General features: G+C 45.6%; 1 protein-coding gene across 15 annotated transcripts in view; it reads right to left on the bottom strand.

Annotated features, from left to right (window-relative positions):
- Positions 1–300: 300 nt before the first annotated feature.
- The window catches only part of NSDHL (NAD(P) dependent 3-beta-hydroxysteroid dehydrogenase NSDHL), a 35,515-nt gene continuing 11,310 nt past the window's right edge, over positions 301–24,505 (bottom strand). For all 15 annotated transcript variants that reach the window (XM_015444161.2, XM_074028924.1, XM_065538351.1 and 12 more), the window contains 7 exons: positions 23,821–23,971; positions 19,786–19,944; positions 10,756–10,902; positions 6,957–7,085; positions 3,713–3,855; positions 2,000–2,102; positions 301–880 (listed from right to left, as the gene is read on the bottom strand). In XM_015444161.2, the coding sequence (XP_015299647.1) occupies positions 548–880; positions 2,000–2,102; positions 3,713–3,855; positions 6,957–7,085; positions 10,756–10,902; positions 19,786–19,944; positions 23,821–23,928 (1,122 nt within the window). In that variant the 5' untranslated portion in view covers positions 23,929–23,971 and the 3' untranslated portion in view covers positions 301–547. The remainder of the gene's footprint in view (positions 881–1,999; positions 2,103–3,712; positions 3,856–6,956; positions 7,086–10,755; positions 10,903–19,785; positions 19,945–23,820; positions 23,972–24,505) is intronic.

The following is a 24,505-nucleotide window of genomic DNA, read 5'->3' as shown; positions in this document are numbered from 1 at the left end:
AACAGAGACTGACTTAGTCATTTCAGCTTTCAGCTTTTGCTCTAAGCTTACGGTTAGTATGAAATGTACATGTAAAGTCTCACCTGTGTGTTAACAACTTCTGCTTTTCTTCCAGGATATTTTGAAGATGCAGTATCTTGCACAAAGTCTAGAGGCTTCACTCTAGTATTGGTCTGCATCACAACTAACAAATGCGTTGTAGCTTCCTACAGCTTCCTTGATTATGTATAAGGACACTGGAATGAAACGTATAACCCAGAAGAGGGGGCAAGGGAGGGGGTATATAGAGAGACACAAAAAGACAGAGAGCAAATCAGTATAATATGAAGCTGCCTGCTTCAAGAAATCCAAATCCAATTCCATGAAGGAAGAAATATCTGTTTTTACTGCCTTTGTTGTCATGGAAGTAGTAGGGTGCGCTCTCTGCCTAGCAGGAGGAGTCACAGGCTCAGAGCAAACTCATTCGAAGGATGTTATTTCTTCACTCCACAGGGGAAGGAGTGACTGGCTGGGGAATGTGTCGAGAGAGCCCAGCCTCCAGTGTCCCTCACTTGACCCTCCGCAGGTGGCGAAAGCTCTGCACGGTCCTCTCCACAGCATCATCCATGGTCACTAGTGGCTGGTAGCCCATGGCCTTTTTGGCCCTCTCGCAGCTGTAGTAGTGGAATGTGCCAGCCAGTGCGACCCGCATGGGTGTGAAGGTGGGCTGCAGTTGGATGACAGGACTGACCACCATCACCAGCAGGGACAGCAGGAGGGCCAGGTAGTAGGCCACCCAGTACGGGATGTGATACTTGGGGGCCTCATAATTGAGGCCTGTCAGGATGCGAGACAGGAATGTCCAGAAAGGGATGGGCTCATCATTGGTGATGTGAAATGCCTGGCGGGAGAACAAGAACAAGAAGTTAGAAACACCACCCCCACCTGCCCAAAGTTGAGGCATCTATTAAGCCCATGCAGATTGCATCCTCACTGCCTAACTGCTGCAGCGTTCCATGTGGCCTGCCCTCAATTGCACAACTGCTAAGGCGTAGAAAGGGCAGATGATGAAAGTTTTATCTATGAGCCAGGATTTTAAGTGAAGCATAGATTGCACTTGGAAAGGCACATTTGTTAATTCGATAAGTGTTAATCATCGTAAAACTCATCTACATATCTTTGGATGCAATGAATTGCTCATATTACATTTCTTGACGGAGTTGTGCTTGTTTTAAATCAAAAGCCACACCCGGGCCAGGCATGGTGGCTCACGCCTGTAATCCCAGCACTTTGGGAGGCAGAGGCGGGCAGATCAGCTGAGGTCAGGAGTTTGAGACCAGCCTGGCCAACATGGTGAAACCCCATCTCCACTAAAAGTACAAAAAGTTAGCTGAGCATGGTGGCACAGGCCTGTAGTCCCAGCTACTCAGGAGGCTCAGGCACGAGAATCGCTTGAATCAGTAAGGCGAAGGTTGCAGTGAGCTGAGATCGCGCCACTGCACTCCAACCTGGGTGATAGAGTGAGATTGTCTCAAAAAAAAAAAAAAAAAAAAAAAAAAAAGCCACACCCACCCTACTCCCAACTTCTTTGAAAGTTATCAGTGGGAAAACGGTAGAGGTTCAGGAGAATAAAAGAGGACCAAAGAGCAAGGGAGGGAGAGACCTGAGGAATGAGTGGGAGAAAGGGTGAGGAGCAAGTACCCTGCCCAATCTACATGGGCTCCTGCCACGAGGAGCCATGCCAACAGGTGGGCAGCCAGGTCAGGGAGCCACAGAGGACTGTGTCCTGAATGTCTGTACAATCCCAGCTCATCAGCTCCCCAATTTTGGCTGCCCAAGTGATGTGATGCTGCAGTGACACCACATGCTCTATCAGAGGGGCTTGACCTTGGCACAGGGGGTCCTAATACAGATCCTCCACAATACAGGATCACAGGAGCAACTTGCCAGCAAATCCAGTGGCAAGGAGAAGAAACCCACAGAAAGGCACCTGTGCAGAGACGGGTGTGGCAGGCCTTACCTTCCCACCCAATGTCAAGTCTCGGGAGAGTTGCTCTGCAGCCAGGATGTGTCCATGGACCACGTTCTCCACAAAGGTGAAGTCCACCAAGTTCTTCCCATTTCTGCAGGTGCACAAGGGATGATGGAATACGTACTGGGAGCCCCTGCACGAAGGCCAGGGCTGCTCCCAAGTCTCAGCATTTGAGAGACTGTGACCTGCAGAATGGCTGCCACCTCACTTGGCAAGGCCAGTCCAGGCACTCATGGATGCCTGTACTGGTTAAAGATGTACACTGGGCCAGGACTCCTGGGTCTTCAGGGTTAGTGGAATCTGAAAGCTGGGGGACCTGCCCACCCATTCCAGCATGGCCAACACTGGTGCTGTCTCTCCTGTCCCGATTTGGGTCGCAGTTTTTCAGCCCCTTCCCAGGAGACATGGGGCCAACGCCTTGCTCTGGTCTCCCATTTACTGACCAGTCTCCTTGTAATCCTTCAAGGTGACAAGTCAGGGTAGCAGTGAGGCTGAGTGAGAAACAGGAAGGCAAGGCAGAGGGAAAAAGGAGGAAAGAGAGGAGAGAAGGAGGAAATGAAGGAAGAGAAGGCCTACTCGGGAGAGAGCCACACTGTTGTCCCCTGTGGAGGCCCCTCCACCTACGCTTTCCCCAAGGAGAAATGTAATGCCCCCCCACCTGCCTTCCGAGATGCAAGGAGAGTCAAGCCCTGGCCCTTGACCCTGGGCCCATTGTTTCCCCTCTGAGCCTCGGTTTCTTCAATTTCCAGACAGGGTCACAAATACCTTCCCAGCCTACCTGAGAGGGTACATTGGATTGAACAGTATCCTCTCAAAGCTTCTGTCTACTTGGACCTTGTGAACGTGACCTTATTTGGAAATAAGGGCTCGGCAGATGCAATTAGTTAAGCTGAGCTCATACTAGAGTAGGGTGGGCTTTAAATCCAGGGAATGATGTCCTTATAAGAAGGAAATTTGGACACAGAAAGCAAGGAAGACAGCCATGTGAAAGGGAGGCAGAGGCAGGAGTGATGCCTCTCCAAGTACAGAATTCTAAGGATGGCCAGAAGCCAGCAGAAGCTAGGGCAGAGGCCTGGAACAGATGCTCCCTGTGAACCTCCAGAAGGCACTAGCCCTGCCAACATCTTAACTGTGGACTTCTGGCCTCCCAAACTGTGACAGAATCCATTTGTTGTTTTAAGCACTCACTTTGTGGCAAGTTGTTATGGCAACTACAAGAAATGAATACAGAGGACAGAAGACAAGGTCACTGCTATGGCCTGAATCTTTGTATCCCCGCAATATTCATTCATATGTTGAAACTTCATCTCCAATGCAATGGTACTGTGAAGAGGGACCTTTAGGGGGTGATTAGGTCATGGGGGCTCTGCCCTCAGGAATGGGATTAGTGTTCCCATAAAAGAGGCCCAAGGGAGCCTGTTTCCCCTCCCACCATGTGATGACATGGTGAAAAGGTGCCACTCATGAGGAACAGGGCCTCACCGGACACCCAATCTGGGAACGCCTTGATCTTGGACTTCCCAGCCTTCAACCTGTCTGTTGTTTGTTACCCAGTATTAGGTATTTTGTTACAGCAGCCTGCATGGACCAAGACAGTCACATAAGAAAAGAGCTACAATGCCACTTGGCTCCTGCCAAGTGCTCTCTGAACGCGAGCACGGACCAGGAAGGACAGGGAAGAGCCGCTGTGGGCTGACTCACCCAATCACGAACTTCATCTTGCCGTTTCTGGCTGTCTCGATTAGGGTGGGTACCAACTGTGGGTCCCTTGGGCCGAAAATGCCATGAGGGCGGATGGCTGTGGTTAAGAAATTCTTCTCAGGATCGTTGGCGCCCAGGACTGCCTGAAGGAGAGTGGGAGAAGGAGCACATCCATTGCAAATTCCTAGGCTCAAGCCAAGAGAGTGCCTCACCGGGTGAGAAGCACCACTCGTGGGGGACAGACAGATGACACACTCTGCTGGCATGTGGCCACCGAGCAGTGGTCTGCCTTGAGCTGACACCCTACATCAGTGGCTGGTATAATTCGGGGCTACCTCTCCACCCCACCCACCCTCACACCAAAATCTGAAAATGCAGGACAGACAGCCGGGCAAAAACCGGTAAGATCAAATCAGAAGGCCCCGGTTTGGGTTCAAAGGCTAAAATCCATCAACACTGCCAGAAGACATGCCTCGGCAGCAGTTTGTGGAAAAGATCTGAAGGTTCTGGCAAACAAGTTAGCCATGAGCCTCCAGTGCCTTGAACTGCATGTGCCGCCCACGTTTCCACCAGGCCAGGTCTGTTCCGGGCAATTCTGAGTACCACCTCCGAGGGGAGGGCTCTGAGAAACCCAAGTGGGCCCAGAAGAAGGTCAGAGAAGGTGAAGGGTCTGAAGACCATGCCTGGAGAGAAACAGGCCAGCAGCTGGGGGGCAAAGGAGGCCGAGACATGTAAAGTCCTCAGAGCAGTGCCTGGTCCAGAGCCAGTGCTCCTGTTGCCACTGTGAGGAAAGGGTGTCTTCTGTGTGACTTCATGGACAAACTAGAACTCAAGAGCCTAAAGTACAGAGAAATGGGTTTTGCCTCAAAAGTAACAAAACTTCCCGAAGGATTTGTTTTATTGCGGGTAAAAGTGGTGATCATAAAGGTACCTACCCTGATGGGGCTGCATGCGAATTACATAAGATGGCCTACGTCAGTTGTTTCAGTGCATGTCTGTATGCTTGGTAAGTATGGTTCCTGCTGTCATGTCACCTCAAATTTCTACTCTATGGTAGCAAAGTGCTGGTCTATGTTTTGGCCCCAGTGATCTTAAGCTACTCAACAATGGAAAAGCTGCCTCGTTTCAACAGATTCCCAGAGCTGGCCCTCCTCTTCCCGCCAGGCCTCTGGTCTCCACAGTGATGGAGGAAATGACTAAATAAGCCCTCAAATGGCCTCCACCAAGGCTCATCTCTACTACTAAAGGGAGGAGAGGTGGAGGAGTCCTAGCTCCCCATCACATTTGGTTTATGATCAGCAGGAAGGCTATAAAGCCAACAGTGGGTGTCAACCTTGGCTGAAAGGAGGCTCCAGGTGAGTTACTGCTAGAGTCATCTGAAGGCTTTGCTTATTTCCAGTTGAGAACCCCAAAGTTGATATAAGCGAGACACTGAAGGTCTGGGCCAAGGCCATCATTTGAAGCTCTTGAGCCTAGGTGGGCTCAGCTCTGGTGGCAGTCAGTATCCGGCATGTTGGGTTGAGAATGCACAGGGTCTCCATGGTGACTGAAACTGCCTGCAAGGCGCAGGGAGGCTTTAGTACTCCTCGGGCCAAGTTCGAGCACATGGGTGCTCCAAGGAGCGAGATAGCATAGTCTGGAGCCAGGACTGTGGCTTGCCAAAGGTCAAGCCTCCACCCCTGGTCTGGGTGGCCCTTGTGTCTCCCTGTGGACCAGTTCTGCCAGGACTTTCTGAGCTGAAGCAACAGCAAACAGGCTGGGCACAGTGGCTCATGCCTGTAATCCCAGCACTTTGAGAGGCCAAGGTGGGCAGATCATGAGGTCAGGAGTTCGAGACCATTTGACCAACATGGTGAAACCCTGTCTCTACTAAAAATACAAAAATTAGCTGAGCGTGGTGGCACATGCCTGTAATCCCGGCTCCTCGGGAGGCTGAGGCAGAAGAATTGCTTGAACCTGGGAGGTGGAGGTTGCAGTGAGCCAAGATCATGCCACTGCACCCCAGCCTGGGCGACAGAGTGAGACTCCATCTCAAAAAAAAAATATATATATATATATATACAGCAAACAGCCGGGAGGCAGCTGGCTCTCAGGTAGCCAGGTCAGTGTTCAGCTCCAGTTCAGTATGTACTGGCTTTGAAAGAAATCCTCAGTGGATGTGATACACTGCACACACACCTGGGAGGGGTATACTCACAGCTACCCAGTTAAGGTGAGCTATCCCAGTCTCTCTGTGCACCACAGTCCTCATCTGTAATCTGCAGCTTAGGATGGCCTCAGGGTGACAATCCCCATCTGTAGCTAGCAGTTGTCAGGGGCCCCACAGCCCCGGCAGCCTGAAGGCTTGGTAACGACTGCGGCTGAATCCAACCACACTAAAATCAGGTGCCCTTTGATGAAGCTGTTTTGCCAAGTGGAAAAGTACTTTTCCTTAAAATAAAGCAAGATCCTTCCGTTGTTTGTTTTTCTAAGTCAGGGAGGGGGCGAGAGTGCCACTAGGAAGGTGCCTCCAGCCTGATTCCTGTCTGCACACTTGCAACTGCTGTACATTCCCATAGCAAGGGAGGAAGCTCCCATGGCATTGAGGGTGGAGTGCAGGCTCTGGAGACAGACTGCCTGGAGTCAGCCACCTCCTAGCTGCACAGCTTTAGAAAGGTTCTGAGTCTCTCTGTGCACCACAGTCCTCATCTGTAATCTGGTGATGATGGGATAACTGTGACCTTTAAACAAGGAAAATACTCCTGGAAAACACTCAGAACACAGTGTTTTCTGTTCTCATAGTATTTTTTTTTTTTTTTTTTTTGGAGACAAGAGTCTCTCTCTCTATCCCCCAGGCTAGAGTGCAATGGCACAATTTCGGCTCACTGCAACCTCTGCCTCCCAGGTTCAAGCGATTCTCATACCTCAGCCTCCCACGTGGCTGGGATTACAGGCGCCTGCCACCATGCTGGGCTAATTTTTGTATTTTTAGTAGAGATGGGGTTTTGCCATGTTGGCCAGGCTGGTCTCGAACTCCTGACCTCAGGTGATCCGCCCACCTCAGCCTCTCAAAGTGCTGGGATTATAGGCTTGAGCCACGATGCCCGGCCTCTCACAGTATTTTTAAATTTAATTTCATCCATAAATTTTACATCTCAAGTCAGGTACATAGGCCTCAGAATATGAACTTCATAAGTTCATAAACATTTTTCTTAGGATTCTAAACCCTTCAGTCTGCTCACTCAACCAGTTCCAAGGTACATACCTTCTCCTGTAAGATCTTAGTCTCTGTGTAGTAGTCAATGGGTTTCATGGCATAGGGAAGGTCTTCAGTTCCATTCTTGATATCGACGCCCTCAAAGATGACACTGGCACTGCTGGTTAAAATGAGTTTCTGACAGAGGAAGGTTAGAAAAAATAAAAGTCACAAATTATCATGATTCAAACAGTGCGATGATCCTGTATGAAAGAGAATCAAGGGGCATCCCTTCGCTGCCCTTGCATTCGAGGCACTGCAGAAATTATTTGCTGCAATGCCTTTGCTTTTCAGGCCTTCTTAAAATAATCCAAAGATCACCATCTTCTGCAGCTATGTGGATTCCAGACACACTATGGTATTACATTCTAACCAAGAATCAAGAGATCTTGGTTCCAAAACAAGGGATAACACATTTTTTTTCTATCCCATCACACCTGAGCGATAGAACAGACTTTCATTCATGGTACCTCACTATGACAGTGATTCTCTGTAAGTGAAGGGCAGCCCGCAAACTTCTGGGAAGATGTCTGTTTGAAAAAGATCACGGGCTATTCTGACAGTGACCTGGCCATGCGAACACACATAGGAATACACACACCACACGACCTCTTAAGAAATGCTATTCTAAAGGAAGATGCTCTCTTATGTGGGTCCCCAGCATCCAGCCTGCTGGTTAAGAACAGTTCATCCAACACCGGACACCATTAGCATGAATCATATCGTTCCCACTCTTATTCAACATTGTATGGGAAGCTCTAGCCAGAGTGGTAGAGTAAGATAAACAAGAATTTATAATGATTTGAAAAGAAACTGAACTTCCATCACTTGCAGATGACAGAAAAATCTACACAGAAAACAGGCAAATATGTAGAAAATATTAGAGTTCGGCAAAGTTGCTGAATTAAAAATCAATATACAAAAATTAACTAGTCTTATATATTAGCAGTAATTGGAAATGTAATATAAAGTTATTAAATAACAAAAAATGAAGTACATACAAATAAATTTAACGAGATATGCAAAATCTTTACAAAGTAAAGTATAAAACTCTATTGAAGACATTAAAGAGCAAGATAAACAGAAAAATATCCCATATTTATGGACAGCAACACTCGATATGGGAAAGATGTCAATTCTCTCCAAAATTACCTACAAGTTCAATGCAATTACAATAGCAGTCTCAGCTGGCTTTAGCAAGGAACTGGGTAAGCCAAATATATGTAGAAGAACAAAGGGCTCAGAATAGCCAAGTAAAGTTTGAAGAAATTGGTTGGGGGGGTGATTTATCTACCGTACACTGAGACTTATCCTAAAAAGGCAGAGCCTCTCTGCATGGGCAGACAGGGAGATCAATGGGGCAGAGGGGAGAGCCTGGGAACAGGCCCATGTAAGACACAAACACCTAAGACATGCTGCAGATGGTGTGCAGCAATGCAGAAAGACGGATTATGCAATAAATGGCACTGAACTGGTTATACACATGGAAAAAAGTTAGATCTCTATCTCACACCATATGCAAACATAAATTCCTGGTGGATTAAAGACTTAAATGTGGAAAGCAACACTTAAAACCTTTGAGAAAAAAGTACATTAAATAATCTTTTGATCTCAGTGTTGGGAAATGTTCCTTCAGTACAACACGGCAATCGCTTTCTGCACTCTTACATACTAAGCCGCTCTGCCCCTTCAGTAAATGAACCAGTTACATACGCCAAGATGAATAAAGAAAAACATAACATTGGAGAAAAAAGCAAGTTGCAGGAGGATCTGTTCAATAAGATACCATTTTATAAAATCTTATAACATGCAATCCAATACCTTATATTGGTTACACATGGAGCAAATGGAAATAAATCCAAATTCAGAATTGCTACCCATGGCTAAAAGAGGAGAGCAATGGCAACGAGGATGGGCACACATTACACACACCAGTAATGTTGTTACTTAAATACTGTGGTGAGTGGAGAGGTGCTGTTTTATTCTCAAATCCTGTTTATTTTATTTATTTATTTTTAAGAGACAAGGTCTTGCTCTGTTGCCTAGGCTGGGGTGTAGTGTTGGGATCATAGCTCACTGCAGCCTGAAAATCCTGGGCTCAAGTGATCCTCCTGCCTCAGCGTCCCGAAACAGTTGAGGCTACAGGTGCATACCACCACACCTGGCTTTTAAAATTTTTTGGAGAGGTGGGGCATTGCTATGTTGCTCAGGCTGGTCTTGAACTCCTGCGCTCAAGTGATCTTCCTGCCTTGGCCTCCCAAAGCGCTGAGATTACATGTGTGAGCTGCCACACCTGGGGCGCAAATCTTTTTGTATGCCAGGAACCTTCCATTTAACAAAGAGCAGCAGGGCCCCTCCCAGGGCTCCAGTTACATGAGCATGACGGAGCGCAGAGTCTGGGACTCGGAGAATCCGCTTTGGCCCCACCTCTCCCCTTTACTGGCAAAGAGACATCGTTTAGCCCCTGGTCACCTACGGAGGAGCTAATTAGGTGATAACTGCAGCAGGGCAAAGCATCTTGTCAACTGCTAGGGGTCAGTTATAACTGATCTTTTCCAGGGTTCAAGCCCAGAAGAGCTCCAACCCTGCTGGGCTGGTTGAGGATGCTGGGGACCAGCCAACAGTGCCAGGAGAGGTTGCTGGGAGAGGAACCCCCTGGCTTGCTTCAATCTTTTCTCTTAATTTATGCAGTACCTGTGGCATGCGTCCCTGTGAGGGACAGGATGCTGAGCTGACAGGGAACTCTTTTAGCCAGTGGCTGGAGTCCTATAAAGACAATTCTAAGAACCAGGATTGGTAACAATGCAGCAAGCTTCAATGGGTAGAAATTTGTATCCCCTCAGGCCTGAGTTATAACAGATTTCATTGGCTAAGGGTAAACACAGTTTGCTTTTCTTTTAAAATATAAGTAAGGTCTGGAAAACAATGTGGTGGTTCCTCAAAAGGTTAAACATAGAACTAGTATATGATCTAGCAACCCTACTTCTGGGTATATGCTCAAAAGAATTGAAAACAGGGACTTGAACAGATATTTGTACACTTGTGATCACAGCACTAATGTTTACAATTGCCAAAAGGTGAAGACAACACAGACGTCCATTGATGGCTGAATGAATAAACAAAATGTGGTCCATCCATACAATGAAATATTATTCTGCCTTAAAAAGGAAGGACATTCCAACACATGCTACAACATGGATGACCCCTGAGGACATCATGCTCGGTGAAATAAGCCAGACACAAAAGGACAAATACTATGAGTCCACTTTTGTGAGGTCCCTATAGTTGTCAAACCCCCAGAGACAGAAAGTAGAAGGGTGGTTGCCAGGGGCTGGGTGGGGAAGGGAGATTGGGGAGTTGCTGTTTAATGGGTATAGAGTTTTTATTAGGGAAGAACAAAAAGGTTTAGAGATGGATGGTGGTAATGGCTGTACAACATTGTGAGTATGCTTAATGCCATTGAACTCTGCACTTAAAAATGGTTAGGATGGTAAATTGTATGTGATATATATTTTATCACAATAAAAATATAAGCAATGTCTAAGTTCTGCAGCTCTTTAACTGAAGGCTAATAGCCTTGAGGTCCTCAGATGTTCTATTTGTGTGCAGTTAGAATATTACATCTCAAATCGGCCTTGGCAAGCAGACCTTCATGATCCCCAGTGACTCCAAGGTAATTTCTAAGATCTTCCCAACACTTGAAGAAGCAACCCAGCCTAGGCCCAGGGAGACTGCAATAACTACGACCTTACACCCTTAGAAAGGGCTATCACACGCTCCTGACAGCACTCACTTGTTTTCCCCTTACCTGAACCCCAGCCTCTTTGCAAGTTTCAATGACATTCTTGGTGCCAAAGTAATTCACTCTATAAAAGAGTTCCTTGTTGTTACTGGATGCTGGGGGTGACGCACAGTGGAAAACTGTGTTTACACCTTTCAGAGCTGGGTACAGATCCTGGAAAAGCAAACAAAGACAAAATAATCATTCCTGCTTGGACAGATCAATGGCATTCCCACGTTTTCACTCTCCAACCTGTGGCTTGTAGGTTCCTTGTCTCATAATTCTATAATCAATATGGAAATACATTCTCATAAAAGAATCAATGATACTGAAGTACATGGGATGGAAACCAAGTTGTCCCTTTAATCACCTTCTCCCTACTAACTAGACCCCAATCAAAAGGGGTTTGGGGCATGAGAAGCCTGTGGGATCCACACAGAGGCAACACCCTTTTGGGTGGTTCAGGGCAGGCACCTAGTGGGTAAAACTCCCCAGGAAGGTGAACTCAGATAGAAATTATGAATCATATGAAAAAGTTCCACACCATTAAAGACAGTAAATAGCCAATAAACAGGCATATTCCTTCCTGTGAAACTAGACACGATACGGGAACCTGAAAGGGATTTTTAAAACAGGTCTGTTTGATTTACTGCTAAAAGGAACAAGAGCTCCTGAGAGAAATGGCTGATTGCAGATCTGGGACAGGAAATACACAAGATGAACCAGGCACACCTTGTGCCAGAGAGTGAGGACGCCAGCTAGCTAATACTACTGGGGTCATGTTCAAAGCACTCAAGTGCCAACCTGAAGAGGTTCCCACTGGGCAAAAAATGGACAGCTTGACCACAAGTAAGAATAAAAATTCTTTCTGAAACTGGTAAATAAAGGGAAAGAACCAAATATTTATTCTGCATAAGGTATAAAGATTAGAGCTACTAAATGAAGACTAATAGCATGTCACCATTTTGTCAAACCTTAATTAATAGGATCTAAGTATGATTCACGCTTGTCACCAAAAGACAATTATGACATGTGCCAATTAATATTTTGCCACAATTCTCTCTCTCTACATACACACAATCATATATTTTTCTTGAAATGAGTCAAGTAAGTTGCAGGCATCATGCTGCCTCTAAACGCTTCACCAGGTGTCTCCTAAAAACAAAAGCATTCTCCTAAATAACCATAAAACAATGATCACACTCAAGAAACTTAACATGATATGATATTCTTATCCAATAATTAGTCTGTATTCAAATTCCCCCAATTGTCCCAACAATCTCTTTTATAGCCTTTTGGGGTCCAGGATCCAATTGTGCATGACATGTAGTATTTAGTCCTCATGTCTCTTCCATCTCTTTTAATCTGAAACAAATTCCCATCTTTTCTGTCTTATTTTAATGCTGCCATTTTTCAAGGGTTCGGGTTGGTTATTTTATAGACTGTCCTTCAGTTTGGATTAGTCTGTTTCCTCAAGATTAGATTCAGGTTTAATGGTTTTGGTAAGAATACCACATCAGAGGTGGTGTGTCCTTCTCAGGGAATTACCTCAGGAGGTGGAAGTTTGTCCCACTCTTGGTGATATTAAGTTGGAGCATGTGGTGATGACGATGGCTGACAGATTCCAGCCATCGAAAAGGTACCTTTTCCCTTGCATTGATAAGTAATCTGCAGCATGTTAATTCTACCAATTAACCTCATTATTTATTGATAGTCTCTGCCTGGAACAATAATCAATATACTGAGTATAAAATGGTGACATTCTGGCCGGGCGCGGTGGCTCAAGCCTGTAATCCCAGCACTTTGGGAGGCCGAGACGGGCGGATCACGAGGTCAGGAGATGGAGACCATCCTGGCTAACACGGTGAAACCCCGTCTCTACTAAAAAAAAAACAAAAAAAAAAAAACAAAAAAAAAACTAGCCAGGCATGGTGGTGGGTGCCTGTAGTCCCAGCTACTCAGGAGGCTGAGGCAGGAGAATGGCGTAAACCCGGGAGGCGGAGCTTGCAGTGAGCTGAGATCTTGCCACTGCACTCCAGCCTGGGCGACAGAGTGAGACTCAGTCTCAAAAAAAAAAAAAAAAAAAAAAAAAAAAAAAAAGGTGACATTCTAAGTCTAGCCGTCCAGCCTTTTAATTCATGGCCTTTATAGTTATTAGTTGGCATTCCTCTGTAGAGCTTCCCCTTCTCCCTGATTCCAATTGTTCTTTTCAGTATTTCTATAGACCCATGGATTCTTTTTTATTTTATTTTTTTTGAGACATTGTCTTGCTCTGTCGGCAAGACTGGAGTGCACTGGCACGACCTAGGCTCACTGCAACCTCCGCCTCCCAGGCTCAAGCAATTCTCCTGCCTCAGTCTCACAAGTAGGTGGGATTACAGGCGTATGCCACCACGCCCGGTTTTTTTGTATTTTAGTAGAGATGGGGTTTCACCGTGTTGGCCAGGCTGGTCTCGAACTTCTGACCTCAGGTGATCTGCCCGCCTCGGCCTCCCAAAGTGCTGGGATTGCAGGCGTGAGCCCTGCACCCGGCCCATGGATTCTTTTTGAAATCAAAATGCATTGTCATCCACTACTGTTATGTTTTGTGAGGCTCAAACGCTCAAAATGTCCCAAATTTGGCCAGTGGAAGCCCTTCAAGTTGGCACTTATATCTTCTTGACATGCCCTCATTCATTTTGTGCTAAGAAAATGTCCCAGACTCATTTTGTACTGCCCTTGCCCTAGGGTTCTAGAATGAGAAATTTTCCCAAGAAGCCCTAGTTCCTTTTATGGGAAATGGTATACAGAAACCCAAATCTGAGCACCAGGCATGCTTATTACTATTGGAGTATCAGAAGTAATAATACCCCAGAGGGAAAAACTGAACCAGAGTCCGATCAAATCTTTAGCCCAGTAGAAACATAATAAAAGTCACAGTGACTTTAAAGTTTGGAGTAAGTAAAAAGAAAAAGGTGAAATTAACTTTAATGAGATAGTTACATTCCTTTTTTCTGTACATGGTTTTTGAAATCTGGTGTGGACTTTACACTTACAGTGCCTCTCAATTCTGACTCGCCACATTTTAAGTGCCCAGCAGTTGCATGTGGCTAATGGCTGCCTTAATGGACAGCGCCATCCCAGATCTACCAGTATACAGAAAATACTGGAGGACAGAAGGGCATGTTAAATGCAATGGGGATGTAATCAGCAAAACCCAGACTGTGGGAAATACTACAGCACCATAAACATGGTTTCTACTAAACATCAGTTATTCAATAAATAGACTGAAGTTTAAAAAGATGAAGGGAATTGTAAATTAAAAGAGAGCTATATATTTCAATCAAATCCATAGTACTGACCTTGCTTGGTTCCTTATTTGGAAAAACAATAATATAAAAACATTTATAAGACATTCAGGGATATCTGAATACTGGCTAGATACTAAGGAACTACTGTCAATGTTTTAAAAAATAATCCTTATCTTTTAGGGACAAATACTGAAATATTTACAGATAAAATGATATGATGTCTAGGACTGACTTCAACATCATCTGAGGGGGAATACAGGTGAAACATGATTGGCCATGAGCAGATGAGGAGAGGAGGAAATCTCCAATGAAACAATACAAAAAGAGAAAGAGAAGGAATGCAAGAAAGAGAGGATAAGAGACAGATAATACAATGAAAGACCACCATATGTCCAGCACGGCTTCCAGAAAGAGAGAAAAGAGAGAAGAGGGGTACAGTTAATCTTTGAAGAATTTTCCAGAAATGAGGAAAGACATTCATCTTCAGACTGCAAAGGCCTACCAGGTGTTGAGTAAGATTTGAAATCAAAACTAAAACTCAGGCCCTGATATATTCTCTATAGACAATAAATGATAAAAAATAAAATCCCAAAAGCCATGAGAGGGAAAGCCAGTCAACCTACAAAGGAACAACGACCAGCTTGAGAGCAGACTTCCTGTCAGCAACAGAAGATGCACAAGACTGGGGTGACTTTAAAAAGTGTTACGAGCCGGGCATGGTGGCAATGGTGGCTCACGCCTGTAATCCCAGCACTTTGGGAGGCCAAGGCGGGCAGATCACCTGATATGAGGAGTTCAAGACCAGCCTGGCCAACATGGTGAAACCCTGTCTCTACTAAGAATATAAAAATTAGCCGTGAGTGGTGGCGGGGGCCTGTAATCTCAGCTATTTGGGAGGCTGAGGCAGAATTTCTTGAACCCAGGAGGCAGAGTTTGCAGTGAGCCAAGATTGAGCCACTGCACTCTAGCCTGGGCGACAGAGCGAGACTCCGTCTCAAAAAAAAAAAAAAAAAAAAAAAAAAAGGGGTTATGTCATACATACTGTGTATATAAAACTATACAACTATATATACATAAACTTCATCTATATGTACGTACATCTGTCTCTCTCCACTGACTATAAAAACACATTTTTTAAAAAAAAGAAATGGGGGTCTTGTTATGTTGTCCAGGCTAGTCTTGAACTCCTGGCCTCAAGTGATCCTCCCACCTTGGCCTTCCAAATAGCTGGGGGACTACAAGTGCATACCACCACACCCAGGTGAAAGTACATTTTAAAAGTCCTTCCCAGCTGGGCGCAGTGGCTCATGCCTGTAATCCCAGCACTTTGGGAGGCCCAGGCGGGTGGATCACCTGATATCAGGAGTTCAAGACCAGCCTGGCCAACATGGAGAAACCCTGTCTTTACTAAAAATACAAAAATTAGCTGGGCGTAGTGTTGGGCACCTGTAATCCCAGCTATGAAGGAGGCTGAGGCAGGAGAATCGCTTGAACCTGGGAGGCGGAGGTTACAGTGAGCTTAAATTGTGCCGCAGTCTGGGTAACAGAGCAAGACTCTGTCTAAAAAAATAAAAATAAAATAAGTCCTTTCCTCCCATGTCTTTCACCCGCATCACATCCACCTTGGACTTAGCTTAGATTTCATGCTCCACCTGTACCACCTTTGCCTCGTTCCCCTCTCCCTTTATTAAATTTGTCTAGCAAGCTCCAACCCTGGTTAAATGCAACTTGCCCCTTCTCCATGCTGGCAGTTGAGCAGCTGAGTGTAGCTGGAGAACAACATGGCATGCTGGAGGGTCTCCCTTGAAATGTGTACGCAAGGAAAGCTGGAAATAATATACTAGCAACAACAGCATGGCAGCTGGGGAGCCTTTTGGAGAGAAGTTAAAGCTTGCTAAGGATTCTCATCTCCTTTGAGGGGACAAAGCAGTGATCAAAAAACAAAATTCCTGCTTTCATGGAGCTTACATTCTATGGTAGAGAGGACACATTTCAGAGATCTCCTCTGCTCTGTATCCGCTCATGGTCAATCATGTTTTCATCAGGACAAATAAGCAAATAAACAAGTAAATCTAGAGGATGTCCGTACTGGCAGGTGTTATGCAGAAACTAGAGTACAGTAAGGGAGACCAGCGGGGGCTTGTTCCTTAGCACAGGGTGGTTGGAGATTTACAGGAAGTTAGGGAGCAAGTTCTGTGGGTCAGGAAGCGCATTCCTGACAGAAAGGACACCAAGTGTAAAGGTCCTGAGGCAGAAACTTGGCTGGTGGCCAGTGTGCCTGGGGCAGAGCATGAGGCGGGTGTGGGAGAAAGTGGGCCGGACAGGTAGTAGGGATGTGCGGTGCAGGGCCTCATGGGTGATTACAGACGCCTTTGTTTGCTCGACACAGGACTGGACGCCACTGGAGGCTTTTGTACAGAGGGTGGTGTGATCTGATTTATCCATTAAGAGTCCCTCTAACATCTAGGTGAGAGAGTGATGGTGGCTTGCACCAGGGTGGCAGCAACGGAAGGGGTGAGAAGTTGCTGGATTGGGGATCTATGCTGAGTGGAGTCAACAAGATTTCCTGATGGATGGGATGAAGGGCATGAGAGAGAAAGGAATCAGGCAGGGATGAATCTAAGCTTTTTGGTTGATGGAACTAGAAAAGCAGAGTAGGCCATTTATGGAGATGGAGAAGACTTAGCAGAAGTAGTTTTGCTGTGGTAGGGGAGAGGCTTGCATCAGGCAACCAGGAGCTTAATTTTGGATGTAGCAAGCTTGAAGTGTCCATGAGGTATCCAAGCAGGGATGTCCAGCAGGCAGCTAGAGAAATACACACACACACACACACATATACACACACATATATACATATATACACATACATATATACATATATACACACACATATACACACATATATACACACACATATATACACATATATACACATACATATATACACACATATGTATACATATACACACATATACACACATATACACATACATATATACATATATACACATATATACACACACATATACATACACACATACACACACACCTGAGAGAGCTAGGGGTTGGAGATAACAAGCAGGGAGCCCATCAGCTTCTAGACAGTAATTAATCCATGAGATGGGATGGAGTCACTGGGACACCGTCTAAACTTGGAGAAGAAAAGAGAGTAAGTCCTGGAGCCTGCAAAGTTTAGAAATGACAGTGATCAGCAGACAATCAGTGAGGCAGGAGGAGAAATGAGTGAGGTGGCGTCTTAGAAGGCAAGCAAAGAAAGCATCAGATGCTGCTAAAGGGTCAAGTCAGAGGAGGTCTGAGATTCAACTACCGGATACAGCTGCCTCAAGGTCCCTGGAGGCAGTGACTGGGTAGGGAAGAGGAGGTGGCTTCTGGCTGGCACCAGGATGGGTGTTTTGGTGGGGATGAGGCATCTTCGGGAACAGCAGGGGAGGCTGAGTGGAGACGTGGATGTGGGCAGGTTTGTGGAGATGGTGGTGCTCGGTGGTACCAAGGGTCTGCTTGAGGCCCATGGCCATGCACAAGGCAAGATTTAACCAGGGTGGGGGTTACAATGTGAAGTACACTGTGGTGGCCGCATTTATTTGCCACCTGGGCCAGGCTCTAGTCCCCGGTGACTCCATTAAACACGAGTGTAGGTGTTTCTATAGAGGTATTTTGTAGCTGTGGTTGACATCTACAACCAGCTGACTTTAATTAAGGAGATTACCCTTGATACTCTGGACAGGCAGTATACACTCAGTTCAAAGACCTTAAAAGTGAAACTGAGGTTTCTGTAAGAAGAAACTCTAGTGTGGGACCACAGTGTTAATTCCTGCCTGACTTTCGGGTCTGCCCTACAAATTTCAGACTTGCCCAGTCAGCCCCCACAATCATGTAAACCAATTCCGTGAATTAAATCTCAATCTCGCTTTCTCCCTCACCCACCCATCTCTCTCCCTGCCCTTCTCCACACACCCCCCTGCTGGTTGTTTCTCTGGAGAAACTTTATGGATACATACAACCAAAAGAGAAAGGGGAAGAGGGTGAAGACTATGCAAGTGAACAAGTGGACCAGGGAACTAAAGGCAGTGAGGCACGAATAGGCTGAGCCATAGTAGGCATGGCTGGATGTCTGCGTGGGGTTAAGGAATCGGGACAGCTGAGGCACTAGAGGGCATGAGCTTGACAGAGAGGAGCTGGAGTAGAACGACAGAGTAGAATGCCTGCAACTGAGATGAAGGAGAGGACATGCTTACTGGTGATTACAGGGGAGTGGAGGGCAACATCACTGGGTGAGAGGAGGCCAAGGATGGGGGAGGCAAGGGCACTGGTAGGGTCATCTACACGAACACTGAATTCACCAATAATAATGCCAAAAAGGAACTGAAACCACTGAGAAATGAAGTGGAGTCACGGGAAGGGGAGCAGGTGGCTGTGGGTGGCCACCATAAGGAAGGAAGGGTGTCGGGGTTTGCATAGTCTGAGGGTATCCTCTTCAAAGCTGGAGAGGCTTAGAGCAGCATGAGGGAGAATGGTTCGGAGGCAGCAATGATGAGCATGGAAGATATCTACCCCATCTCCAGGCCTGGAGGTATGAGCAGCATGGGAGAGAAAACAACCATAACTTTGCAGTGGAAGCAATGGCCTTAATATTTCATCAACAAAAACCATATGGCGAATGACACCAAATCCAAGAATAAGGACCCGGTGACAGGCTGAGGGAAGCCATCCATAATAAGTACAATGGGCACAGGATTGGCATCCCCACTAGATCAACAGGGATGAAAAGGTAACCCCAAAGACAAAGGGGCAAATGACACAGACAAACATTTCACACAGGAGGAAGCCTGAAAGCCGATCACCCAGTGGCAGAGCGGCTGGTTACTTGGTCAGGGAGGACATGTGACTCTGAACATCAGTGAAGCACCACTTCATACTTCTCAGAATGGCAACACCAAAAAGTCAGTTATGCCCAGTGTTGGCAAGGATGTGGAGCAATGGGGCTTCTGCCACCCTGTGGATGTGGAGGTAAAATTGACATAGCAGCTTTGTTGAGCCATTTGGCACCATCTAATAAAATTCAAGATATTCATACCTGTACAACATGGATGAAGCTTGAAAACATTATGCAAAGTGAAAAAAGTTACGCACAAAAGTACAAATATTACATGATTCCGTTTATATGAAATGTCCAGAAGAGGCCAATCCATAGAGATGGGAAGCAGATGAGTGGCTGCCAGGGGTTGGGAGGGTAAGAGAGGGAATGGCTACAAGATTTCATTTTGGGGTAATAAAAATATTCTGGAGTTAGATCGTGGGAGACGGTTGCACAGCTTTGTGGATGTACTAAAAATCACTGAATTGCATACTTTTAAAATGTGAAATTTGTGGTACATGAATTATATCTCAATTAAAAGAATCAAGACCCTGTGGCCCAGCACTCACACTTGTTTTGCAGTTGGAACAATACAGCCCATGGATGGCTTTTGAAGTCAAGTTTCCGTGGCACACAGCCACATCTATTTGTTCACTTAAGTGCTGACCATAGCTGCTTTTGTGCTACCAGGAGAGAGCTGAGTAGCTGTGATAGAGATGATGGTTATTCATTCTAAGTAGTAAGAATGTGGTGTACTTTCCTATAACTTTGAAAATGTTCACAATGAAACAACTGTTTTTCAAACAAATTGGCTGGCCTCTGAGCAAGGGAAGTATCGTGGTTTCCCTTCGTGGGCTTGTGGGAAATCAGCAAGGCTGCATGGTCCAGTACCTGCCGGCTGCAGAGGTCACCCAGAAAGAATTGCACCTGGGGATTATCAAACCCTTGCTGGATATCAAATACATTGACAGCATATCCTCTTGCCAGCAACTGCTCCACCATGTGCTGCCCCAGGAATCCAGAGCCCCCGATCACTGTGCATTTCTTGGCCTGTTGAAAGAGAGGAAAGGTGGGGAAGACCAGCGTAGTGAGAACTGGAAGCTATACAGAGTCCAGACTTACATATCATGAGCCACTGCAATGGCAGATATACTTGTTTGTTTGGACTCTTCCTGAGCCAACATGGAAGCTTTATATCATCCTGGTGTTCCATCACTAGTGCAACCTTCTCTCCTGGGATCAGTAAGGAGGGAAGAGAGACAGCAAATGACACTGAGATTGACTTTGGTTGGGTTTGATGACAAGATTCATGCTTTGTATTTAGTGAAAGGAAATCAAACCACCTATGACCAAAACTGGACAATCTAAAAAATACCAAAGAAAAAAGAAACCCCCCCCAAAAACAGTGATACCTTCTTGTTCCCGATAGCTGATGCCTGGGCGCTTCTCTAAGGACAAAAACAAAACAAAACAAAAAGGCAGCCATTTGGCAGCAGATAGCTTGCACTGAAAACATCAGAAAGAAGAAAGCAGTCTCCATTCTCACAGGACAAAGTCAGTCCCTTTTCCTCTTTGGCCACAACAGGGCTGGGCTGTGTGACTCTGGGCTCATTGCCCAACCCCTTCTTGCCTCAGCCTAGAAATCTAAGACCGCCTTGATGGGATCTCCTGGTGGGGCTGCAGTGAGGATGGATGAGCCCAGGGCTCTGCTTTCCCTCCTCCGAACTGCAAGGAAGTTGAAGAAATGGGGAGAGCCGTGGTGTTTATGTCTCAGCCTCCACAACATGCACGATTCCTTGGGTAATTCCAACTCTGGTGACTGGGCATAATGAAAGGACAGAGTAGCACATGCAGGCACTTAAATACCCTCACTCCAGGATGTCAATGCCAAACTATGGCTGCTGCACACCAGACAAGCTGGCTACGGGTGTCTGTAAGGAGGACCTGTGATATGCCTCCTCCCTAGGGTCTTTCTAAAACTGTATCTGGGCCTCCTTAAGATGACAACCTCTGATTTCCTTAGCTCATATACAGTAAATCCAACTTGGGTTTGTAGAAATGAAAGATCTTAAAGAAATTATGTTCTAGATTTAAAAAACAAACAAATCTCCTTACTTATTTCTTAAACATCAACACAACTGAGCTATGACAGAGACTCAAGGGATGCCAGGGCCAGACATCCTCTCCAGATCCACCTCTCTCCCAGTTGAGGTGTCTCATCTGAAATGGCACTCATACCGGATTCCACCAGGCCCACCTGGAGCTGGCACTGTACTTTACCTCCATTTGTCCATGTGCAATCTACTAACAAAATCGGCCTCACCATTCTTCTACCACCCCAAACTAACTTCCCAACCTGTTTTTTTCTAGGTTTTATTCTGATTATTCCTAAACACATGTAATCATACCAGGTTACATGAGTTGCACCTTGACTGAGATGTATATTTCCTCAAGTCATAGGCAAATTAAATACAAAACTCACATCAATTCCTTTTCTAACAATCCCTTTCTTCTTCCCTCCTTGCAAGTCAGCTGTACAGGCAAACTGTAGCTATTTAGAATAATTCTGAGCTGCCTGTTTCCCAACCTGGGTTTCTGCAGTTTACTAAAAGTCTGGCTGAGCCCAGAGACAGTCGGAAGCATCCTGAAGGATTTCAGACTGCCTTGTTTATTTCATTTGGCATCTCTAGTTACAGGTGTTTCAAAAGGTTGCTAATCTTTTCAAAAACAAATAACCTTGCTGTTATGTCCAGTGCGATTTCATTTCACGATTTTAATTGTGACTAATCACTATGCTACTCTTGGACAATGTGACGTGGATTATTTTATGATATTGAAATGTTCTATCAATAACGTTTGGGATGAGTGGGCTAATGGCTGTTCTGTGGAGACCCTTGTAGTGATGGGAATCAAACCGGCCTTTACCCCAGGGAAGTCAAATGTGTGATGGGCTGATGTCTTTAATCACACCTGTAATGCTATGTGATTAGAGGAGATCACATGAAACTTTTCATGACCAGTTTTTACTTCTCACTGCCACAGTGGACAAGAATGAACATGTACTAACAATTAAGTGTAAGACTCAAGACTGGAAACAGCAAGACTCCATAATGGGTTACTGAGGTGAGTTATAAGATCAACCTCTTGGAGACAGTGTTAAGAATAGGGGCTGAGCACAGTGGCTCATGCCTGTAATCCCAATACTTTGGGAGGCCGAGGTAGGTGGATCACCTGAGGTCAGGGGTTTGAGACCAGCCTGGCCAACATGGTGAAACCCCGTCTCTACTGAAAGTACAAAAAATTAGCCAGGTGTGGTGGTAGGCGCCTATAGTCCCAGATACTCAGGACGCTGAGGAGGGAGAATTGCTTGAACCCGGGAGGCAGAGGCTGCAGTGAGCTGAGATCACGCTACTGCACTCCAGCCTGGGCAACAGAGCCAGACTCCATCTCAAAAAAAAAAAAAAAAAAAAAAAAGAAAAAGAAAAAAAAGAAACAAAACCATTTAGGCAAACTAATCTAATTGCAATAGAATCTTGAGATAACAGAATAGTCTAGGGCATTGGGTTTTTCCAACTCTTCTTGTTTTGCTTTGTTGTCAGCAGTGGGACCGTTTTCTCAGAGAGGTCTTATGCAGAATGTATACGTAAGTTAAGACAAATGTGTTCTTTTTATTTTAGTAGTTTAAATTTAGAACTTTTACTTCTTATAAAATCAGTCCACCAATGAGAGAAAAAAAATGTTATTTCGAAGGACACAAAAATTTGAAACTAGCTGAAAATGGCAGTTTGCTATAACCATTGGAATCCACATTTGCTTGCTGGCTGCCAAGTAGTAATAAAACCCACATAAATGAGGAACTGCAGATGGCAAGTGGCTTCAACCACAGAGGCCCAGAGGAGGCTTCACTCTGAGTTCTACACCAAAAACAGGTGATTTGATGGCCAATGATAACCTCTTAGGGATCTTGAACCTATTAACATTTGATATAAACACATTTTGTCTTGGTGTAATTACGTTGTTTTTTTTGTTTTTGTTTTTGTTTTTGTTTTTTTGAGACAGAGTCTCACTCTGTCACCCAGGCTGGAGTGCAATGGTGTGATCTTGGCTCACTGCAACCTCCACCTCCCGGTTCAAGCGATTCTCCTGTCTGTCTCCTAAGTGGCTGGGATTACAGGTGTCTGAAACCATATCTGGCTAATTTTTTGTATTTTTAGTAGAGATGGGGTTTCACCATGTTGGCCTGGCTGGTCTCAAATCCCTGACCTCCGGTGATCCACCTGTCTCGGCCTCCCAAAGTGTTGGGATTACAGGTGTGAGACACCGTGCCCAGCCACATTTTTGAAGTGCAACACTGATTAAGAATCAATCAAAGCAAACCTTTGCAGACTTATGGGAAGAATCTCCAGGAAGCCTGACAATGACCAGGCTCAACAATTCCTTCAAGTCCTCTCTGAGACTTGGGACACTAAATCTTAGGCCTAAGAAATACTGCTGTCGCCCCCCCAGGAGAGCTGCTGCCATTCCACTAGGAAGCCCAGCCTGGTCTACTGGAGGCCAGTAAGGTGCCCAGTTGACAGCCACCAGTTACTACCAGAGGTGTGAGCAAGGCTGCCTGGGAACAACATATGCTTCAAGGGGTCCCCATGTGACTGCAACTACATGCAAGAGCCCATGGGAGACCACGCAAGAACACTCCAGGGGGCCTCAGCCCAAACCACAGTCATAAGCAAAGAAATGGTTGTTCTTTTAAACCATTGTGCTCTGATATTGTTACACAGCAATAAGTAACTGACACATCTTAAGTAAAGCTATATATCTTATATTAAAAAATACCCAACATTGATTAATACATGTACAAATACAATTTTTCACCCACAGGTAAACAGTATCAGCCTGTTGGCATGTACAAGTCAACTTTCTCCTTACCTGATTCTGGTTAACCTTTTCTATGTCAGCACTCGCTTTGGGAGTGTCCTCTGTCAAATGAGTCCGTGCGACTTGGTCTCTCATTGGCTCGCTAACTGCTGGTTCCATTTCGAAGCAAAATATGGTCCTGTTTGTAATCAACCTTTCTTTTCTTAAAGACATAGTTAGAGATAGACATTAATGTTGCCTAAGTCAAAACATCTTTAGCTGTTAGTGTTTTGGGCAGATGCCATCCCCCGTTAATGTTTTTACAAATAGCTGAACCATAGCTACAGCTGTTCGATGAGACACCAGGCTAATGTTTCTGGGATGTAGGCATGACTGGGCCCACGACTCACCATACTGTTGGATTAGAGGCAGCACAGGAGGCCAGTTAAATCAGCTCACTTATCAGTTACAACATAAAAAATGTCTTGGGCATTGTAGCTTTTTCCATGGCTCTCCCATGCTTCAGTCAGCCTCAATTTCTCCTGTGGTGCTCATTAGGGTGTGGCAGTGCCCACACCTAGGGAGTCCTGGTCTGGGCCTATCGTGAACTGTATGGATGTGCTCCAGTCACTTCCCTTTGCTGCAGCTCAGTTTTCCCATCAATGAAATGGGCGCAAGGGCTTATGTCTAGGAGCTCAGGATATGGGATGCTGGGACAGGGGATGAGTGGAGTGCAATAGGAGACGGAGTTCTCCTG

This window comes from Macaca fascicularis, chromosome X, assembly GCF_037993035.2.
Source record: "Macaca fascicularis isolate 582-1 chromosome X, T2T-MFA8v1.1".
Lineage (NCBI taxonomy): Eukaryota > Metazoa > Chordata > Mammalia > Primates > Cercopithecidae > Macaca > Macaca fascicularis.
The sequence above is the reverse complement of the archived record's forward strand: the minus strand, read 5'-3'. Positions and strand labels throughout refer to the sequence as shown.